The sequence below is a fragment of the Oryctolagus cuniculus genome, chromosome 10, assembly GCF_051225735.1.
Source record: "Oryctolagus cuniculus isolate XC-2025 breed Fujian yellow rabbit chromosome 10, ASM5122573v1, whole genome shotgun sequence".
Lineage (NCBI taxonomy): Eukaryota > Metazoa > Chordata > Mammalia > Lagomorpha > Leporidae > Oryctolagus > Oryctolagus cuniculus.
Genome location: NC_142876.1, coordinates 53,846,039 through 53,863,130, shown reverse-complemented (window position 1 = coordinate 53,863,130; position 17,092 = coordinate 53,846,039). Strand labels below are relative to the sequence as shown.

Here is a 17,092-nt window from a genome sequence, read left to right as displayed (position 1 = left end):
ATACAGTACAGAGAAGGGAGATCGACAACAAGTAAGAGATTTAAGCACGAAGAAGAAACCTGGGTGTAGTGAGTGATAAGAGCCTTTATGATTTGTATGGTTTTGCTTGGTCATCAGAGGGTTTTTCTGCATCCTTTAGCATTCAGATACAAAGCTGATTGCAAACCTAACTTGTTCATGCTTTTGCCCCCTCCCCCTCTTCTAGCGTACATAAAAGGTGGGTGGATCCTTAGGAAGGCCTGGAAGATTTACAATAAATGCTATCTGGACATCAATGCGCTCCAAGAGCTGCACCAGAAGAAGCTGGCTGAAGAGCCCTTGACCTCTGACGCTGCAAATGATAACCACATTGTGACTGAAGGGGTGTCTGAGGAGTCTCTGAACAGACTGAAAGGTGCTGTGAGCTTTGGATATGGCCTTTTTCACCTTTGCATATCCATGGTGCCCCCAAACCTGCTCAAAATCATCAACCTGCTGGGTTTTCCTGGAGACCGCCTACAGGGGCTTTCTTCACTGATGTATGCGAGCGAAAGTAAGGACATGAAGGCCCCTTTAGCTACGTGAGTAGCTATATTGCAATGCTTTGGTAGATAATATAGTGTTGAAAGTAAGTAAACCACACTCAGAGACTTTAAGGGAACTGCAGGTAACATGCGTGCCCGGTTGACACGACGCCGTGCCTGGAGTCATTTAATGCCACTCTGAGGACTGTGCTGTGTGGTGTTCTGTGGTGGTGGCCGTCAGCCGGGGCACTGGAGAGCAAGGCACCGTTCTTTTAAGTCTCATGAGTCCTGTGTTTTAAACAGGGCAAGTGACCTTGTCTTTCAGCCTCAAACGATTGTAGAAGTTTCTGTGACTTTGACCGCCGTCATCACTGTGATTCGTGATCCTGAGTTTTGAACTTAGGACGTAGAAATTTAAGAAGCCTCTTCTCTGATTCTGCAACTTGTATTCTTATGAAGACTCCTCACACTGGGTGATTTCTCTGTGATTCTAGTTTGTCAGTTGCTTTCTTATACCAGGGTCCTTCAGAAAATTCATGGACAGATGCAATTAAAAGATAAATTTATTGCAGTGTAGAAAATGTTAAGTCCGTGCAGTTTCCTTATAGCATGCAATTTCCATGAACTTTCTGAAGATCCTTCATTCATGGGACAGAACTCACCATTCATTAATGATAAAAATTAAAAACAGAAAAAAAAAAAAAACAGCCTCTTGGGAATCTAGGAATACATGGCAGGAGTATTGTTTGCTAGCCCACTAAATTGAGACCTGTTACATTGTTCTAGGTAGACCTAAGTGACAACTATTTAAACCAGGCAACATGGAGAACCTGACAGGACCCACCCATTTCTACATCAGTTAAAAAGGATGGGATTTTCTTTCCACCTGGCAAATATCTACCATTTTCCATTTGAGCAGTTTTACCAAACTACCTGTTCTTTGTCTGACATGAGTGACATCACTTGTCAACAATTTCCCAAAAAATGGGTGATTTCACAGAGGTTCTCCATGAACTCTTGTCCTGCGTATTGAGGAGTGTGCTTGGTAACTCAGTAGCCATTAGAAATAGCATTAATGTTTCATTGAAAACATATTTGTGTCTTCCCAAGCTCATTAAATTACTCAAACCGTGGTCCTACGTTAATTTAAACTCACAGACTTGTAACTTGTGATCATTTGTCTGTTTATGTCTTAATATCATTTGGTGCTTAAAGGAAGGAATAGAATTAGTAATGTAAATTGGTATGATCTCCACGAGAGAACTGAATTTGTGAACACACGGCAAGAACACATTCACATAAAAATATTCGATGTGCTGGTTAAACATTTTCATCTGTTCGTTAAAGCTGTTCTTGATGAGTCTGTTTTGTTGACCTAAGTTTAATGTGACATTTTCTTGAAGGTACTGAATTTGAAGTACAGGTATGCTACGTTATTTGTGTATTTGCTTGTTTTATACCTTGAGCACCCCCAGCAGTCAGAGAAAGGGCCTTTAAATCTCTCCTTCTCAGCAGCTTCGTACGACTTCTGACTTTCGTTTCTGCAGTTCAATTTGAATTCCGAGGCTTGGACCTTAACTTTTTTGAACACAAGAGAAAACAGTGATCTCTTTTTGCAAAAAGTACAGCTTTTATTAGGAGCAGACAGCAGATGCAAGGTCCCTGGCTACTGTTTCTGATTTGTGCCTTGACAAGGGAGATGCAGAATTCAGAGGTTTACGTGGGTCGTGTCTGCAGCCGCCTGCCTGCAAGGCTCTGTGACCTTACTCCTCCCACCCAATGAGAGGGGGCGTGCCGCTCATGCCACATGCTGCACCTGCAGTCCCCCCAAAGACCGGCAAAATTAAAACAGGAAAACGTACTCAAGGTATTACCTCTGTAAGGACGGTGTGGTAAGCCTTTCAGAAAGACTGTGTAATGGAGAGGTCGCGTGCTGATTTTTTTTTTTTTTAAGTAATAGAAACCATGTAAGAAAAATCATGCGCTCCGTGTCTGTCTCTCTCTCCCCCCTAGATTAGCTCTGCTCTGGTACCACACCGTGGTGCGCCCTTTCTTTGCCTTGGATGGCAGTGATAACAAAGCCGGCCTGGATGAAGCGAAGGAAATTCTTCTCAAAAAAGAAGCTGCTTACCCAAATTCTTCCCTCTTTATGTTTTTCAAGGGACGGATACAGCGATTAGAGGTACGGTGCCTTCCCTCTGATGATCAGATCTTGGCTCCTCGCCTGGGGGCTCCTATCACAGTGAGCCAGGAAGTCCTGGGGCCTGGGAACATTTTGTTCTGCCTTTCCTTGTGTCACTGCTAAGGACGACTCTTCCAGGAGCCCTGGGTGTTTGTCGCTCGCCTTCTGTTCAGGGGGTGTGGGTGAAGCAGGGGTGATTCCTCACTGAGAACGAGACAAATTGGCATCCTTGCAGCTGAAGGCACACAAGTATGATTAAGTCTCTGAGCTGAAGAACACAAAATACAATGGTTTTCTTCTCTGAGATACTAATAACCCATTTCTAAATTTTGATCTCTACAGACAGTGGAGTGGACAGTGAGAGAGAGAGACAGAGAGAAAGGTCTTCCTTTGCTGTTGGTTCACCCTCCAATGGCCGCCGCGGCCAGCGTGCTGTGACCAGCGCATCGTGCTGATCCGAAGCCAGGAGCTAGGTACTTATCCTGGTCTCCCATGGGGTGCAGGGCCCAAGCACCTGGGCCATCCTCCACTGCACTCCCTGGCCACAGCAGAGAGCTGGCCTGGAAGAGGGGCAACCGGGACAGAATCCGGCGCCCCGACCGGGACTAGAAATCGGTGTGCCGGCGCCGCAAGGTGGAGGATTAGCCTAGTGAGCCACGGCACCGGCCAGTTTAACAGTAGCTTTCCATCATGTTCAGATGTTGGATTTGGCCAAGAGCTTTACGTGCGCTGTTCCGTTTCATCCTTGGAGCCACTCCATGGCTGAGATGTCCAGGTGTCTTCTGTGTGTTATAGAAAAGAGAAACAGGGGCCCGAGAACTTTCTGAGCTCATGCAACGAGTGGCCCAGGCGCTCCCAGTCCCTCCTAGAGGGAGGGTTCTCTCCTCCTTGGTGTCTCTGTTTATCTGTTTACTTGAGGACTTGAACAATGAAAATGTAAGACAGTAACCATGCCCCTGGACAAAGGTGGCTGTTAGGCTAGAGGCCCCATCTATTGCTTAGCAATAGTTACCAGTGAATCAGTTTGAGGTTTTAGCAGTATCTGTGGTCCACTTGGCCAGGCCCTCTGCTAGAGGGGTGTCACCCCAGCAAACCCCATGAGTGCCCCTGAAGACTTTTGCCCAGGCCCATTTTTCAGAGGCCCAGGACTGTTGGTTGGGTTGGTTGATGTTTGCAATGGGAGTGTATTTTACCGCCCCATTTATTTTTCTTTCACTAAGTGACTCCTTACATCTGAGGACTCCACACAGCAATTTCCTAACTTGTAATCTCTAATGAAGCGATTTCTAAAAGGAGAATATTCTTTGAGATTACACTAATAGTTTATAACTGAAACACAGTGCAGAAGCTCACCAGGGTCTGAATCGTTTAAACTCATATCCAAGTTATTTCGTTATTATCTTGAAACTGTTTTCCTTTGCATTTAGGCATGTGAGTCCTTGGCTGGATTTCTCCCTTTTCCCTCTTGCTCTTAATGCAGCTCTCATGTCTCCTGCGCAGTCAGGTCTATTCACGAGAGTTCTTTTCGTTCAGACTCAGGGTTCCGTAGCCCTGCTGGGAGAAGAGAGCTTTAGGCTGTGGAAGCTTCCCTACTCCCCGGGGTTGGTGCAGGAGGAGAGCACACTGTGAAAGGAGACTTTGGATGGCCTGAGCCTTCTCACTCCTGAAGTGGAAGCTGCGTACAGGATGAGTGCTTTCTTAGTGTTAAAGGTCTCGAGAGTGGCTTTGAACGTGAGGATACTAAGTTCAGCGTTCAGCAGAGATTTGTTGACTGGAGGGCAAGAGCCTGGAATTTAAAGTTGTACGAGCCCGCAGTGGGGCACCAAAGCCCTTGGCATTTTTTAGAATTGTCCCTCTGTACTCCATGATGATGAACGAGGTCTGTTGGGTTTGGTTGGTTTGATGGGAGTGTGACGTCCTAGGGCTCTGGTGCAGCAGGGTGAGTATAGCTACTGCACTCTATACTTCACTATTAAGAAACCTAAGAGATAAGATTTGGGCTACTTTCTTTCTTTTTTGTTTTTTTAAAGATTTGTTTCATTTATTTGAAAGAGTTACAGAGAGAGGTGAGACAGAGAGGTCTTCCATCTGCTGGTTCACTCCCCAGATGGCCGCAACGGCCTGAGCTGTGGCGATCCGAAGCCAGGAGCCAGGAGCCAGGAGCTTCTTCCAGGTCTCCCGTGCAGGTGCAGGGGCCCAAGGACTTGGGCCATCTTCTACTGCTTTCCCAGGCCATAGCAGAGAGCTGGATCAGAAGAGGAGCAGCCGGGACTAGAACAGATGCCCATATGGGATGCCGGTGCATAAGGCCAGGGTTTTAACCTACTGCGCCACAGTGCCTGCCCCCTACTGCTTTCTTTTAAAAAAAAAAAAAAGATTTATTTTTATTTATTTGAAAGACTGAGTTACAGAGAGAGATAGAGCCAGAAACAGAGAGAGAGGTCTTCCGCCCGCTGGTTCACTCCCCAAATGACTGTAACAGCAGGAGCTGGGCTGATCCAAAGCCACAGCTTCTTCTACTCTCTCACGTTCATACAGGAGTCCAAGAACTTGGACCATCCTCCACTGTTTTCCCAGGCCATAGCAGAGAGCTGGATTGGAAGTGGAGCAGCTGGGGGCTCGAACTGGTGCCCATATGGGATGCCAGCATTGTAGGCTGGGGCTTTAACCCACTGCACTACAGTGCCTACCCCAGGGCTACTTTCACTATAAAGAAATGTTAGATATATTTACCCTGATTGGATATTACACAATGTATACATGTAACAAACCAGTACACAGTGCTGCAAAAATATGCACAATTTTTATATGCCTGTTAAAAATAGTTTTAAATAAACTTCTGTAAATAAAATAAGTAAATTGGGTTTGGACGCTGTTAAACAGACAAGTAAAAATCAGGATTTGTATTTTGTTATGCTTGCTGTTTGAGTTAATTTTTTTTATTTGGTGATGAAAGTGCTTAATTTTGGTTAGACTGTTAACTTGCTCCCTCCACCCCACCCCTCCAAAAAAAAAAAAAAAAAGCCTTAATTTTGGTGATTTGCCAAGGTTTTAGTTTGTGGTTCATTCCCATCAGGGACTGAGTGAATGCTACAAGTAAAAGGTCACTGGGTCATTCATTGCTGCTGGGGTGGGTCTTGAAGTCACGAAGCCGCACCTCCGGGGAGCCCTCCGCAGGCCCTCCTTCTCTTTCAGAGTGGAGAATGGTGCAGAGTGCAGGGGACAGATGCTGTGACACCTGCACGGGGCAGCCGGCAGCCACTTGCCTGCTACTTGGTTCTAGGAAGAGGACTGTTCTGGTGTAGTGGCCCAGCGATGGCAGGGCCGGAACCCTGCATGTTGATGCCCATGGTGACTCATTTCTCCCCCAGGGGAAAGAGGGGGGGTTCTGTGTGGCCGGGCGGTGTGGACGTTGGCAGAGTGTGTCTCAGCGTCTGCTGAAGGGCGGGCAGCCCTGCCTCCGGGGTTTGAACCGCCTGCCTCGTCAGCATGATGTCATGTTGTTATTTATAGGCTCAGGAAAGAGGCAATGCAGGAAGAGAAATCAGTCCCTGAAGCTCTCTTAATTGTAGTCTTCTCTTCCTCCACCCTGCATGATTCTCTTAATTACTTCAGGCACCCTCCCCCACCCCCACCCCCCGCCAAAAAAAAATAGGGCTGCTGTTTTATTCTTAGAAGTACAGGGAATGAGAGATTGATTTCATCTGGTGGAGGGGAGATGGAGGATGTATTTGTCTTCACTTTGCAGCGAGATCAATGCACATCGTGTGTGTAATGACTGTTGGCCGAAACGAGAACATCGTGGTTACCCAGTTTGCCCGTGAGTGAAATACACTGGCTGTTCTTTCCAGCCTATCTTTCCAGGCCGTTGGGTTGCAAGGCAAGTAGAAGGCTAATATTGATTTATATCCCTAAGCTTGCTCAGTGTGCATAAGAGGATAAGCTTCCCCTTGCCTGCATCGGCCGTAGTCCAGAGGTAGGGGTCAGTCCTTCCTCTCAGTGTCCTTCAGGGCAATATTGCTAACCCGGTTCACGGCGGCCTTGGTCCTGAATCACGTAGAAGAAAGTGGCTGGCGCAGCGTGTCCTTCTGCAGCCTACAAGGAAATCCTTCCGTTGTAAGACCTGTGCATAGTGCTTCAAGATGATAAGCAGTTCCATAAAAATAATAACTCAATGCTAATTATATTTTCAGCTGCTTTACCTCAAATTATTCTGTGACCTTTAATATACACATGGGAGACTTTATGCATTTTGCTGACAAACCTAATGTTGATATGTATTAACGTAGTTTTTATAAATAACTCATATGCAGGCAGACTGCTTAGATCTCCACTGTGGTAATAATGGGGCATTTCCCTTATGTTGGGATACTTAATTGTTGCTCTTTTCCGGTATTTCCCTGGGGTTACAAGTTATGCAACACATATCTTACCGTGTTTTTTCTTTCTTTTTTTTTTTTCCCTGAGTTGTTTCTTTGGGCTGTAGCTTTAGTATTGAGAAATAAAAATGATGAACAGTTCTGTAGCTGTTGTTAAATGGTTAAAAATTACACTCAAGAAACAAGGGGCCGGAGTATGACTGTTTCTGTTTCCTGCATGGTATCAGCATCTGTATCCCAGCCCTTAGTTTTATTTTTATTTCTGTTATGATGCAAGTTAAAGCAGTTTAAAGATAATTTTTAAAATGCCGTTGGAGAAACACCCTGTGCTCAAGGATCAGAAGATGTGATCAGCAGTGCTCCCTAGCTGAACTGCAGATCCGAGCACTCCCTGTGAAAATCAGAGCTTGCATTTTTGTGGAAATTCGCAAACAGACTCAAACCTCAAGGGACCCAGAATAGCAAAAACAATCTTGAAAAAAAAAATTGGAAGAGTCATACTTCCTGATATCAAAATGTACTGTACAGTAACCTGGACAGTGTGGTGCTGGTATAAGAATAGACATATAGATCCGTTTTGATCAATGGACTTTTGACAAGGGCACCAAGGCAAATCAGTGGGCAAAGAATAGTCTTGTGATACCAGGGCAACTGAATATGCAGAATAATGAAATTGGACCCTTACATCCTACACAGATGTTAACTCACAATGGATCATATCCCTAAATGTGAGGCTTAAAACTATGAAACCCTTGGGTCAGGCAGTGGTTTCTTAGACATGACATCAACCCCACAACAACAAAAGTAGGTAAATCAAACTCCATTGAAATGAAACACTTAGCTGCAAATAATAGCATCAGGAAAGTGAAAAACCCCAGAATGGGAGAAAGTATTTTTTTTTTTTTTGACAGGCAGAGTGGACAGTGAGAGAGAGAGACAGAGAGAAAGGTCTTCCTTTTGCCGTTGATTCACCCTCCAATGGCCACCGCGGCTGGTGCGCTGCAGCCGGTGCACCGCGCTGATCCAATGGCAGGAGCCAGGTACTTATCCTGGTCTCCCATGCGGGTGCAGGGTCCAAGCACTTGGGCCATCCTCCACTGCACTCCCTGGCCACAGCAGAGAGCTGGCCTGGAAGAGGGGCAACCGGGACAGAATCCGGCGCCCCGACCGGGACTAGAACCCAGTGTGCCAGCGCCGCTAGGTGGAGGATTAGCCTAGTGAGCCGCAGCGCCGGCCGGGAGAAAGTATTTTTAAGTTGTATATCTCCCAAGAGACTTGTATCTAGAAAACGTTTTAAAGAACTGTTACAACTCAATAATAAAGACATAGCCCATTTTAATAACAAATAAAAGATCTGAAGATTTCTCCAAAGAAGATGTGCAGGTAGCTAATACACACCTGCAGTGATGCTGAACATCGTAAAGCATTGAGGAATGGCAAATGCAAATCCAGTGAGAAGCTGCTGCACCTGCGCTAGGCTAACTGTAGTTCAAAAGACAGCTAATACCCAGTGTTGGCAAGAAACAGATGTGGAGAAGTCCATTAGTGGTGGAACTATAACATGGTGCAGCCACTTTGGAGAAAAGTTTGTCAGTTCCTCAAAACACTAAATATAGATTTACCAACTGTGTAACCCAGAAAGTCTATTCCTAGCAGTTTACACAAGAAACAAAAACATAAGTCAGTTTTATCACCCATAATAACAAAAAAGAGAAACAACTCAAATGCCCCCATCGAGAAATTAACAACATGCCATGTATGTAGACAATGGAATGTGAATCAGCAGTAAAGAAGTACTGATCCATACGACCTTGGATAGACCTTGAAAACCTGCTAAGCGAAAAGGCCAGTCATGAAGACTATCGTGTGACCCCATCCATACCAAATCTCCAGATTAGGCAAATTAATAGAAACACAGACTAGATTATTGCTTGCTTCTGGGTAGGATAGGTGACTGCTAATGGGTACAAGTTTTCTTTTTAGGTGATGAAAATATTCCAAATTTAGATAGTGGTAATGACTGTATAGCTCTGTGACTGTACCTAAGACATCAGTTTGTACACTTTAGGTGAGTTTATGGCATTTATATCTCAGCAAAGATGTTTTTAAGAACTTTTAAGGCCAAATGGGGACACCTACATTCAGCCGATAATGGTGTTACCCGTATGTTCCATATGTACGTAGCTGAGTAGCAAATAATACCTATGTGTGTATTTAAATGTCAATCTAAATCTAAATAGTCAGAGGACCTGCTCTGATTAGGCTTTAGAAACAAACGATTCATTTTTAAGGAGTGGGTTAATCGATTTTTTTTTTTTTTTTAGCTTTTTGGAGAAGTAAATCACTTGAAGTAATTAAACCACCATTAAACATTTGAAAGAATTCTGTAACTTAATGCTGTTGAGGGTACTTTTGGAATCAGTTCTTTAATTGCTTGCTTATTTCTCTGATGATTTTTTAAAAAATATTTACTTGTTTATTTTTAAACATTTATTTATTTGAGTTACAGAGAGAGAAGGAGAGACAGAGAGATATTCTATCTTCTGGCTCACTCCCCAAGTGGCCACAATGGCCAGGGTTGAGCCAGGCCAAAGTCAGGAGCCAGGATCTTCATGTAGGTCTCCCACGTGGATGCAGGGACCCAGGTACTTTGGGCCATCTTCTACTGCTTTCCCAGGCCATAGCAGGGAGCTGGATCAGAAGTGGAGCAGCCGGAACTCAAGCGCCCATATGGGGTGCTGGCACTGCAAGCAGCAACATTACCTGCTGTGCCACAGCACCGGCACCCCCCCCCCCCAGGATGTTTTTATTCACACACACACACACACACGCACACACTTATGCCATTTTCTATGTTGTCATTTTCCATTTCCACTTAATATTTTTCTTCCTGTTATGGAAATATGCATTTATTTGATGTTGTCATTTTCCATTTCCACTTAATATTTTTCTTCCTGTTATGGAAATATGCATTTATTTGAAGGCAGAGTGACAGAAAGAGAGAGGAGAGAGATATCTTCCATCTACTGATTGACTTCCCCAGATGGACACAAGCAGCCAAGTCCAGGCCGGGCCAAAGCCAGGAACTCCATCCTGGACTCCCACATAGCTGCTAGGGGCCAGAGTACTTGAGCCATCTTCTGCTGCCTTCCCAGGCATGTCCGCATAACTCTGGGTTGGAAGCAGAGTAGCCAGGACTTGAACTGGCACTCCGATATGGTATGTGAGGGTTGCACGCTGCAGCTTAACCCACTGTGCCAAAAGCTGGCCCCACTTACTATATTTTAAACATATAACTGAATGCTAGTTTCAGATATGTAAAAATCTGGTATTACTTTTATTATACTTATTTTTATTTTCTTAATTTTATTATTAGGCTTTTGGATAATTGTGTTAGTTTTTAAAGAAATTTGAAATTTTCTGCCAATTAATTGTTTGAAAATTTGTTTGGAAGGCAGAATCAGATACAGACAGAAAAAAGATCTTCCATCCTCTGGTTCAGTATTCAAATGCCTGCAGCAGCCAGGCCTGGGTGAGGATGAAACCAAGAACCTGGAACTCCATCTGGGTCCCCCACATGGGTAGCAGGGACTCCAGTACTTGAGCCATCGCCTGCTGCCTCCCAGGCGCATTAGCAGGGAGCTGAAATTGGAAGCGGAGCAGCCGGGACTCAACCTGAGGCACCAAACGCCTGCCTCCTTTTATTTTCTTAATACTTCATCATAGCGTATTTGACTTATTAGAATAGTGGAACATTAGTGTTTTCGGATTATGGATGTGATTGTATTCCTTGAAATTTGGCTTGGATATCCTTATTCCTTCTACTTGAGAGTGTTGGGGGAAACCAAGGGTGTTGATTAAATGTCCACTTGATGTCATTAAGTGTTCGTTTTCATGTTTTGCTTATTTGAGATGATGAACCTCATTTACATTATTAGATTCACAATGTGATGAGGCCTGCTCTGTCGCATCCCTTGTTTGGGTCTGAGCTGCTGCCTCTGCCCGGCACAAGGCACAAGTCGGGGTTCAGAGCTCAGTACTGGAGGCGGGCTGCTGGGACCTGGGATGTGTGCTGACCCTGCTACTCTGGCCATCTGACCGTGGATGCACGCCGTCATCTCTTTAGACCTTCCATCTCTCCCTCCTCAGTGGTGTCTGTGGCACAGTCTTGCTGTTGGGATTCAGGGAACCTGAGGGGTATGGGCAGCATGCATTGCTCTGAGCGGGTGCCAGGTCAGTGCTGCTGTGATGACAATGATGGTACCACTGTGGCTACTGTTAGGCACCAGGGGAGGTCAAGGCCAAGTGAACAGGGGGGCACACCAGCAGATGCAGATGTGACTGGGCTTTGAGAAACATAAAAGCAAGGCCACGAGAATATCAAGGCAGCTCACCTGCAGTGCCACCCCCGAGAGCTAGACAAGACAACCCAGAGTGGGGGCTTTTTGGGCTGGTTCTTGAAGAGTCAGAAGTTTATAGGCAGTGGCAGGTGCATGGGCGATGAGCTCAGATGAGAGAAAAAGCCACGTATACAGGAGACTTCTGAGATCAGTAGGGCCAGAGCACCGGGCAGGGGGGGGCAGGTGGAGTGGGGGTGACCGGGAAGCAGCAGATCATTCTGTTTTGTTTCTCAGTCCGATCAGAGACTCTCCTTTCTTGTAGAGGAGCTGGGCTGCTTCCTTCATATTTAGTTGTGTACGTGACACATGGGTATTGTTTTCCATTGACCTTGTAGTTCTTGTTTATTTCTGGTTCTGCTTACGTATCTTTGGGTAGACTTTTCCTTAAAAATGATCTTAGTTGCAAAGATTGAAAAGTTGATCTTAGTTGAAAAAGTGATTTTGGTGTTTTACTCATTTTTCTGTTGCTGTAAACAGGGTTTCACAGATCCATGCAGTCTCTGTTCCATTCTTGTTTGGTTCTCCTTTTTCTAATGCTAATGAGCTCTGATTGAGGAGTAACAGTCCAGCTTTAGGAAATAGTGTTTCTCACTTTGACATATTCCTGTCCACGAAATTTTGTATTTCTTCTTAGTATCATAGTGAATTCTTGTGTTGGTTTTCCTTTATGATTTTGGACTTTAACTGTTCAAGCATATTGGTCCCTTAAAGCTGAGTGTGTGTTTCTTTGTGAGAGTGGTGGTCCTCCTTTCTCTATGTCTTCTTGTAGAAAACTTGCTAGCCCTGAGCATTGTTCAGGATGTAGTATTTAGAGGGTTGCTATTGCAGAAGGAGCACTGGGCAGCAGATGTGGAGAGCTGGTGTCTGGTTTTGGCTCTGTCATTAACAGTGTAGTTATACAGTGAGTCTTAAGTATCTGTGGCCTCCACATTTATGGATTCAACCAGATATCTGGGGATACAACCAATAGAGTGTAACAGTGACTTCCAAAGCATCTCCATTGCATCGGGCATGAAAGTCCTCCTGAGAAGTTGTAAGTGTGTGGTGGTAGCATGTGCGGAGAATGTGCAAATATGATGCCAGTTCACATGAAGGACTCGAGCATCCTTGGGTTTGGTACCCACTCCTGGGACCAGTTCCTCCTCAATGCTGAGGGATGAGCAACTTGCTGCTTTCACTGCAGACATCTTTAAGGAGCTGTGAGACCTCGCTCAAGCCAGATTCCCTTCTCTGGCACTCTCTGCCTTGACCTAGACCACTAGGGGATTGGAGTAAATTCAGGTTTTCTGAGCATCTTCCCTGAAGCAGCACTGGTTTGGTGCACTGTGCGGTGAAAAGAGGCGCCACATCAGGTAACCTCGGGGATCCTGGGACTTCCCAGAGGCTCTGATTCTGCACGGTGGCTCTTCAAAGGGAAGACAGAGGGTGCAGACGAGGAGCTGGAAATTTCCCGTTTCTGCGGTAGCTAGGGCGCCTCGAAGGGTTCCATAGGACACGTAGAAGCAGTGAGTTAGATGAGTCCTGCCGGCATCAAATGCTCCCGTTCTGTGGCTACGTCATCATCACTCAGTTGTCTGCTTCAAAGGAATGCATTTTCTGCTTTGTGAATTGTATCTCAACAAAGCTTTTGTGAAAGCGACTTATGGTGCTTTAATCTTCAAAACCAACTGCCCGGGATGGTTTGTGCTTTTGACAACTTGTCATTAATTCCTCTGGGAAACACTCACGGAGCACGCCATCCAGTCCCCGGGAGTGTGTGGAGGCCACTTTCCTGAGAGCGGCTGTCTCACACCACTCTCCATGCAGAACGCAGCTCCTCCGTCCACTTCCTAGGTTCCTCCCAAACTTGTTTGCTGTTGAGTAGTGTGGTTGTGTTCGTAGACCAGAATACTCTGTATTCCCGTGACTTTTATTTTTATGAGTTAATTTCTTGTATTTTCCTCTTTGCTTTTATTTTTAATTCTTCAATAGTGGGCTTTTAAAAATATTTATTTATTTATTTGAAAGGCAGAGTTGGAGGGAGGGAGGGAGGGGGGGAGAGAGAGAGATCTTCCATCCATTGATTTACTCCCCAAATGGCCACAATGGGCGGGGCTGGGCTAGGCCTAAGCCAGGAGCTCCTTCTGGGTTTCCTACATGGGTGCTGGAGCCCAAGCACTTGGGCCATCCTCCACTGCTTTCCCAGGCCATTAGCAGGGAGCCTGATCTAAAGTGGAGCAGCCAAGACTTGAAGCGGTGCCCATATGGGATGCCGGCACTGCAGGCAATAGTTAACCCCCTATGCCGCAATGCCAGCCCTATGACTGTGTTTTTAACATAAGTCTATTTCTTTTTAATTTTCTGCTATTCGTCTTAAGCTTCTTTTCTGTAATTTTAAAAGGCGTCTTGATGCAGTGGAAGGAATATCATCAGATTCATCCCAAGATGGGCTCCTCCACTTACCAGCCTGGCTGAGCTTTCCAAGCTGGTGTCCTGGACCTTGTCTGTGAAAGGAGGCCAATCCCACTCATGCAGTGTGACGTCAGCCTTAAGTGACGTCACATGGGGAGGTGACGCACTAAGCACCTGGTGCTTCTTCAGGGCTTCTCGAACGTTCCCGTCCTGTCTGGACAAAATTGCGTCTGTGTTACAAATCCCAGTGTAAAGTATCACAGGTGCTGGCAGAGTCACATGCATGACTGTTGCGACCAGAGAAGTCTTGTGACTGGTGCAATATTCAGTTAGCTGTGGGTTCCCAGGGGATTTCTATTCACCCGTGTGGAGATGCTGCAAACACAGCTATGAGAGCCATTATTTGTGCATAAATCAGATATTTACTGCCTCTAATGTAAAATGCCTTCTGGCAGAGGTCAAGAAAAGTACTCAAGGAAGTCCCCTCCCCCCCAGAAAAGAGCTTCCAACTGAAGTATGAAGGCAGCAGTAGGCGTGCCTGCAAAGATCATCGCATGAGACCATAAAAGGAAAGTTCCAGGTGAAAGGGCAGTCACTGTGGGGAGGGATGCCTGAGAAGGGATGAGGGGACCCAGGAGGGGCGGGGCGTGCAGAGGTGGGGCCCATGTGCCGCACGAGGCATCCGGGAACAGGGAGGTTCACGGTGCCTGTCCCTGAGTGGACGGGAGCAGCTTATCAGCCAGGTCCCGCCCCCCCGCAAGGCTCTGTGGGCTTCGGCACAGCGCACGGTTGTCAGATGACCCATGCAGCTCCCCAGGCACTTAGTGAGAGCGCTTTCATGACAGCGAAGGTGCCAGCGGAATCAGCTGTCCGAGCAGCCGTGTCTAAAGGGTCTGCATCCAAATGTATATTTCCAACTCTCTTGTTCTGCCTAAATAACTCATTCATTTGAGAACCTAGTGAGGTGCAAAACTACATCAAGGACTCCTTGCACATCTTGGACTCCACAAAAAGCTACTGTTTCTGTGTTGCTGTTGGCTGTAATGACTGACTGCATTTGCCAGCTGACTGCTCTGGTGACTGTAGTGATCAGTTGGAGTCTCTGTCCTTCATAACAGGCAGGAGTTCTTACGTTGGGAATTAATGCAGAGCAGGAAAGGACACATGGAGATCCCGGAACATCACAGGGCATCGAAAGCTGGCTGTGCTTTGCCAGTCTGCAGTCCGCATGTGTAGTCAGCAGTGACAAGCGGTGTGTGTGTCTTTTTACGTTGCACGCTGTCCACCTTGGATAGTCACCGTCTTAGACATGGAGTTTTATGAACTAATTAGGAATTTGAAGCCCTGCCTCCTTGGACCTAGCCATGTTTTTTTCTTCCGGATGACTATAGCATTTTCCAGATGGACGGCTGGCTTGTGTCACTCTTGCTCTAGAGTCTGTTCTTAACAGATCTGCTAAAGTGACCTTGGAAGTGAAGCTTCCAGTGAAATTTAAGTCACATTATCTCAGGCCTCTTTGAAAAGCCCTGGAACAAATTCCCATCTCATCCAGTGCAAAAGCCCAGATTCTTCTTTTTTTGTTCTTTCTCTTAATTTGAAAGAATTTGAAAGAGAGAGAGAGAGAGAGAATGAGAATGAGAATGAGAATGAGAATGAGAATGAGAATGAGAATCCATCCACTGGTTCACTCCCCAAATGGCTTCCACTGGCAGGGCTGGGCCAAGCGGCCATTTGGGGAGTGAACCAACGGAAGGAAGACCTTTCTCTCTGTCTCTCTCTCACTGTCTATAACTCTACTTGTCAAAAAAAAAAAATCTAACAGAATTGAAAATTCTCCTATGCAAGTGCACCTTATAGCCGCAGAGCCAGGGAACAGCTTCCCCAGCAGCCCAGGCATTGGGACACTTGTGCTCTGTCCTCTCACTGTCTCTCCTCCCTGGTGTTTAACCCAGTAGGAGGAAGAGACAGCGGCATTTGTTCAATGCCAGCAGGTTGGCCGTAAACTGAAACCCTTGTGTCTGTAAGCTTTGTTGTCATTCATCGTTAAACATAATTTGGAGGTGGTACAAAAAGCACCTGCTTGCTCGGGAAGCCGACTCTTCTGTGCGTTAGAGATTTGGAGAGATCTGGAACTCTGTGTGCCTTTAGTGCGATAGTCTATGCCAAGTCCCCAGAAGAACTTGGCCAGTGTCCATTTCTCCTCTTCTTGACATTCTGGAGCTGGAGCCTTTTGTCGGTAGCTGCATTCACTGAATCTTCCCAGCATTGCTAGTGATGGTCTTTGAAGAGAACCGCATGCAACACTGTTTCCCAGGATTAGCGTCTGACTCGGGAAATTATCAGACATTTTTATGCCTTTGTATTTGTGCTTTGAGATAGTTACCTTCAAAAGGATTTTTAAAACATATTGTGGAAATATCTTAATCAGAATATCTTCCATTTTTAAAATTGCATGGAGGCCGGCGCTGCGGCTCACTTGGCTAATCCTCCACCTGCGGCGCTGGCACCCCAGGTTCTAGTCCCGGTTGGGGCACCAGATTCTGTCCTGGTTGCTCCCCTTCCAGTCCAGCTCTCTGCTGTGGCCAGGGAGGGCAGTGGAGGATGGCCCAAGTGCTTGGGCCCTGCACCTGCATGGGACACCAGGAGGAAGCACCTGGCTCCTGGCTTCGGATCAGCGCAGGTGTCAGCCGTAGCAGCCATTTGGGGAGTGAACCAATGGAAGGAAGACCTTTCTCTCTGTCTCTCTCTCTCTCACTAACTCTGCCTGTGGGGGGAAAAAATTGCATGGGAAGTGTTGCCTTGGGCCCCTCCATCCCTTTATGTTTCATTTTTCTTTGTTTCTGAGCTCTCCAAAAATTAAAAAAAAAAAAAAAACACACATGTGCTTGGATTTTAGACAACAGTCCATACTTGTATGTTTGTAGTAGAGTCTTCACTTACACAGTTCCTAATTATACCTGCTAGATAAATCTGGACTTTCTCCTGGTGAGTCTGAAACATCGCTGGGAAAGTTAATTGCCACTTAGCGTGAGTGCTTGTTCTGAATGCTGGGAAACAGTGTCATGAGTTATTTCCTAGCACTGTTAACAGGTGACATAAACTTATTGTTAAAGATGAGAGGCATCTGGCAGAGCAGGAAAGACGCCTCTTGGGGCATGTATATCTGATACTTGAGTTCCTGCCTATGAGTCTTGGCTCTGCTGATTGCAGCTTCCTGCTAATGCACACCCTGGGGTG

The 17,092-nt window shown here is 45.9% G+C and overlaps 1 protein-coding gene across 2 annotated transcripts in view; it reads left to right on the top strand.

The window, feature by feature from the left end:
• TTC39C (tetratricopeptide repeat domain 39C) overlaps positions 1 to 17,092 on the top strand; it is a 101,564-nt gene that overhangs the window by 57,380 nt on the left and 27,092 nt on the right. For both annotated transcript variants that reach the window (XM_070050389.2, XM_008261148.5), the window contains 2 exons: positions 206 to 560; positions 2,517 to 2,685. In XM_070050389.2, coding sequence (XP_069906490.1) covers positions 206 to 560; positions 2,517 to 2,685 — 524 coding nt within the window. The remainder of the gene's footprint in view (positions 1 to 205; positions 561 to 2,516; positions 2,686 to 17,092) is intronic.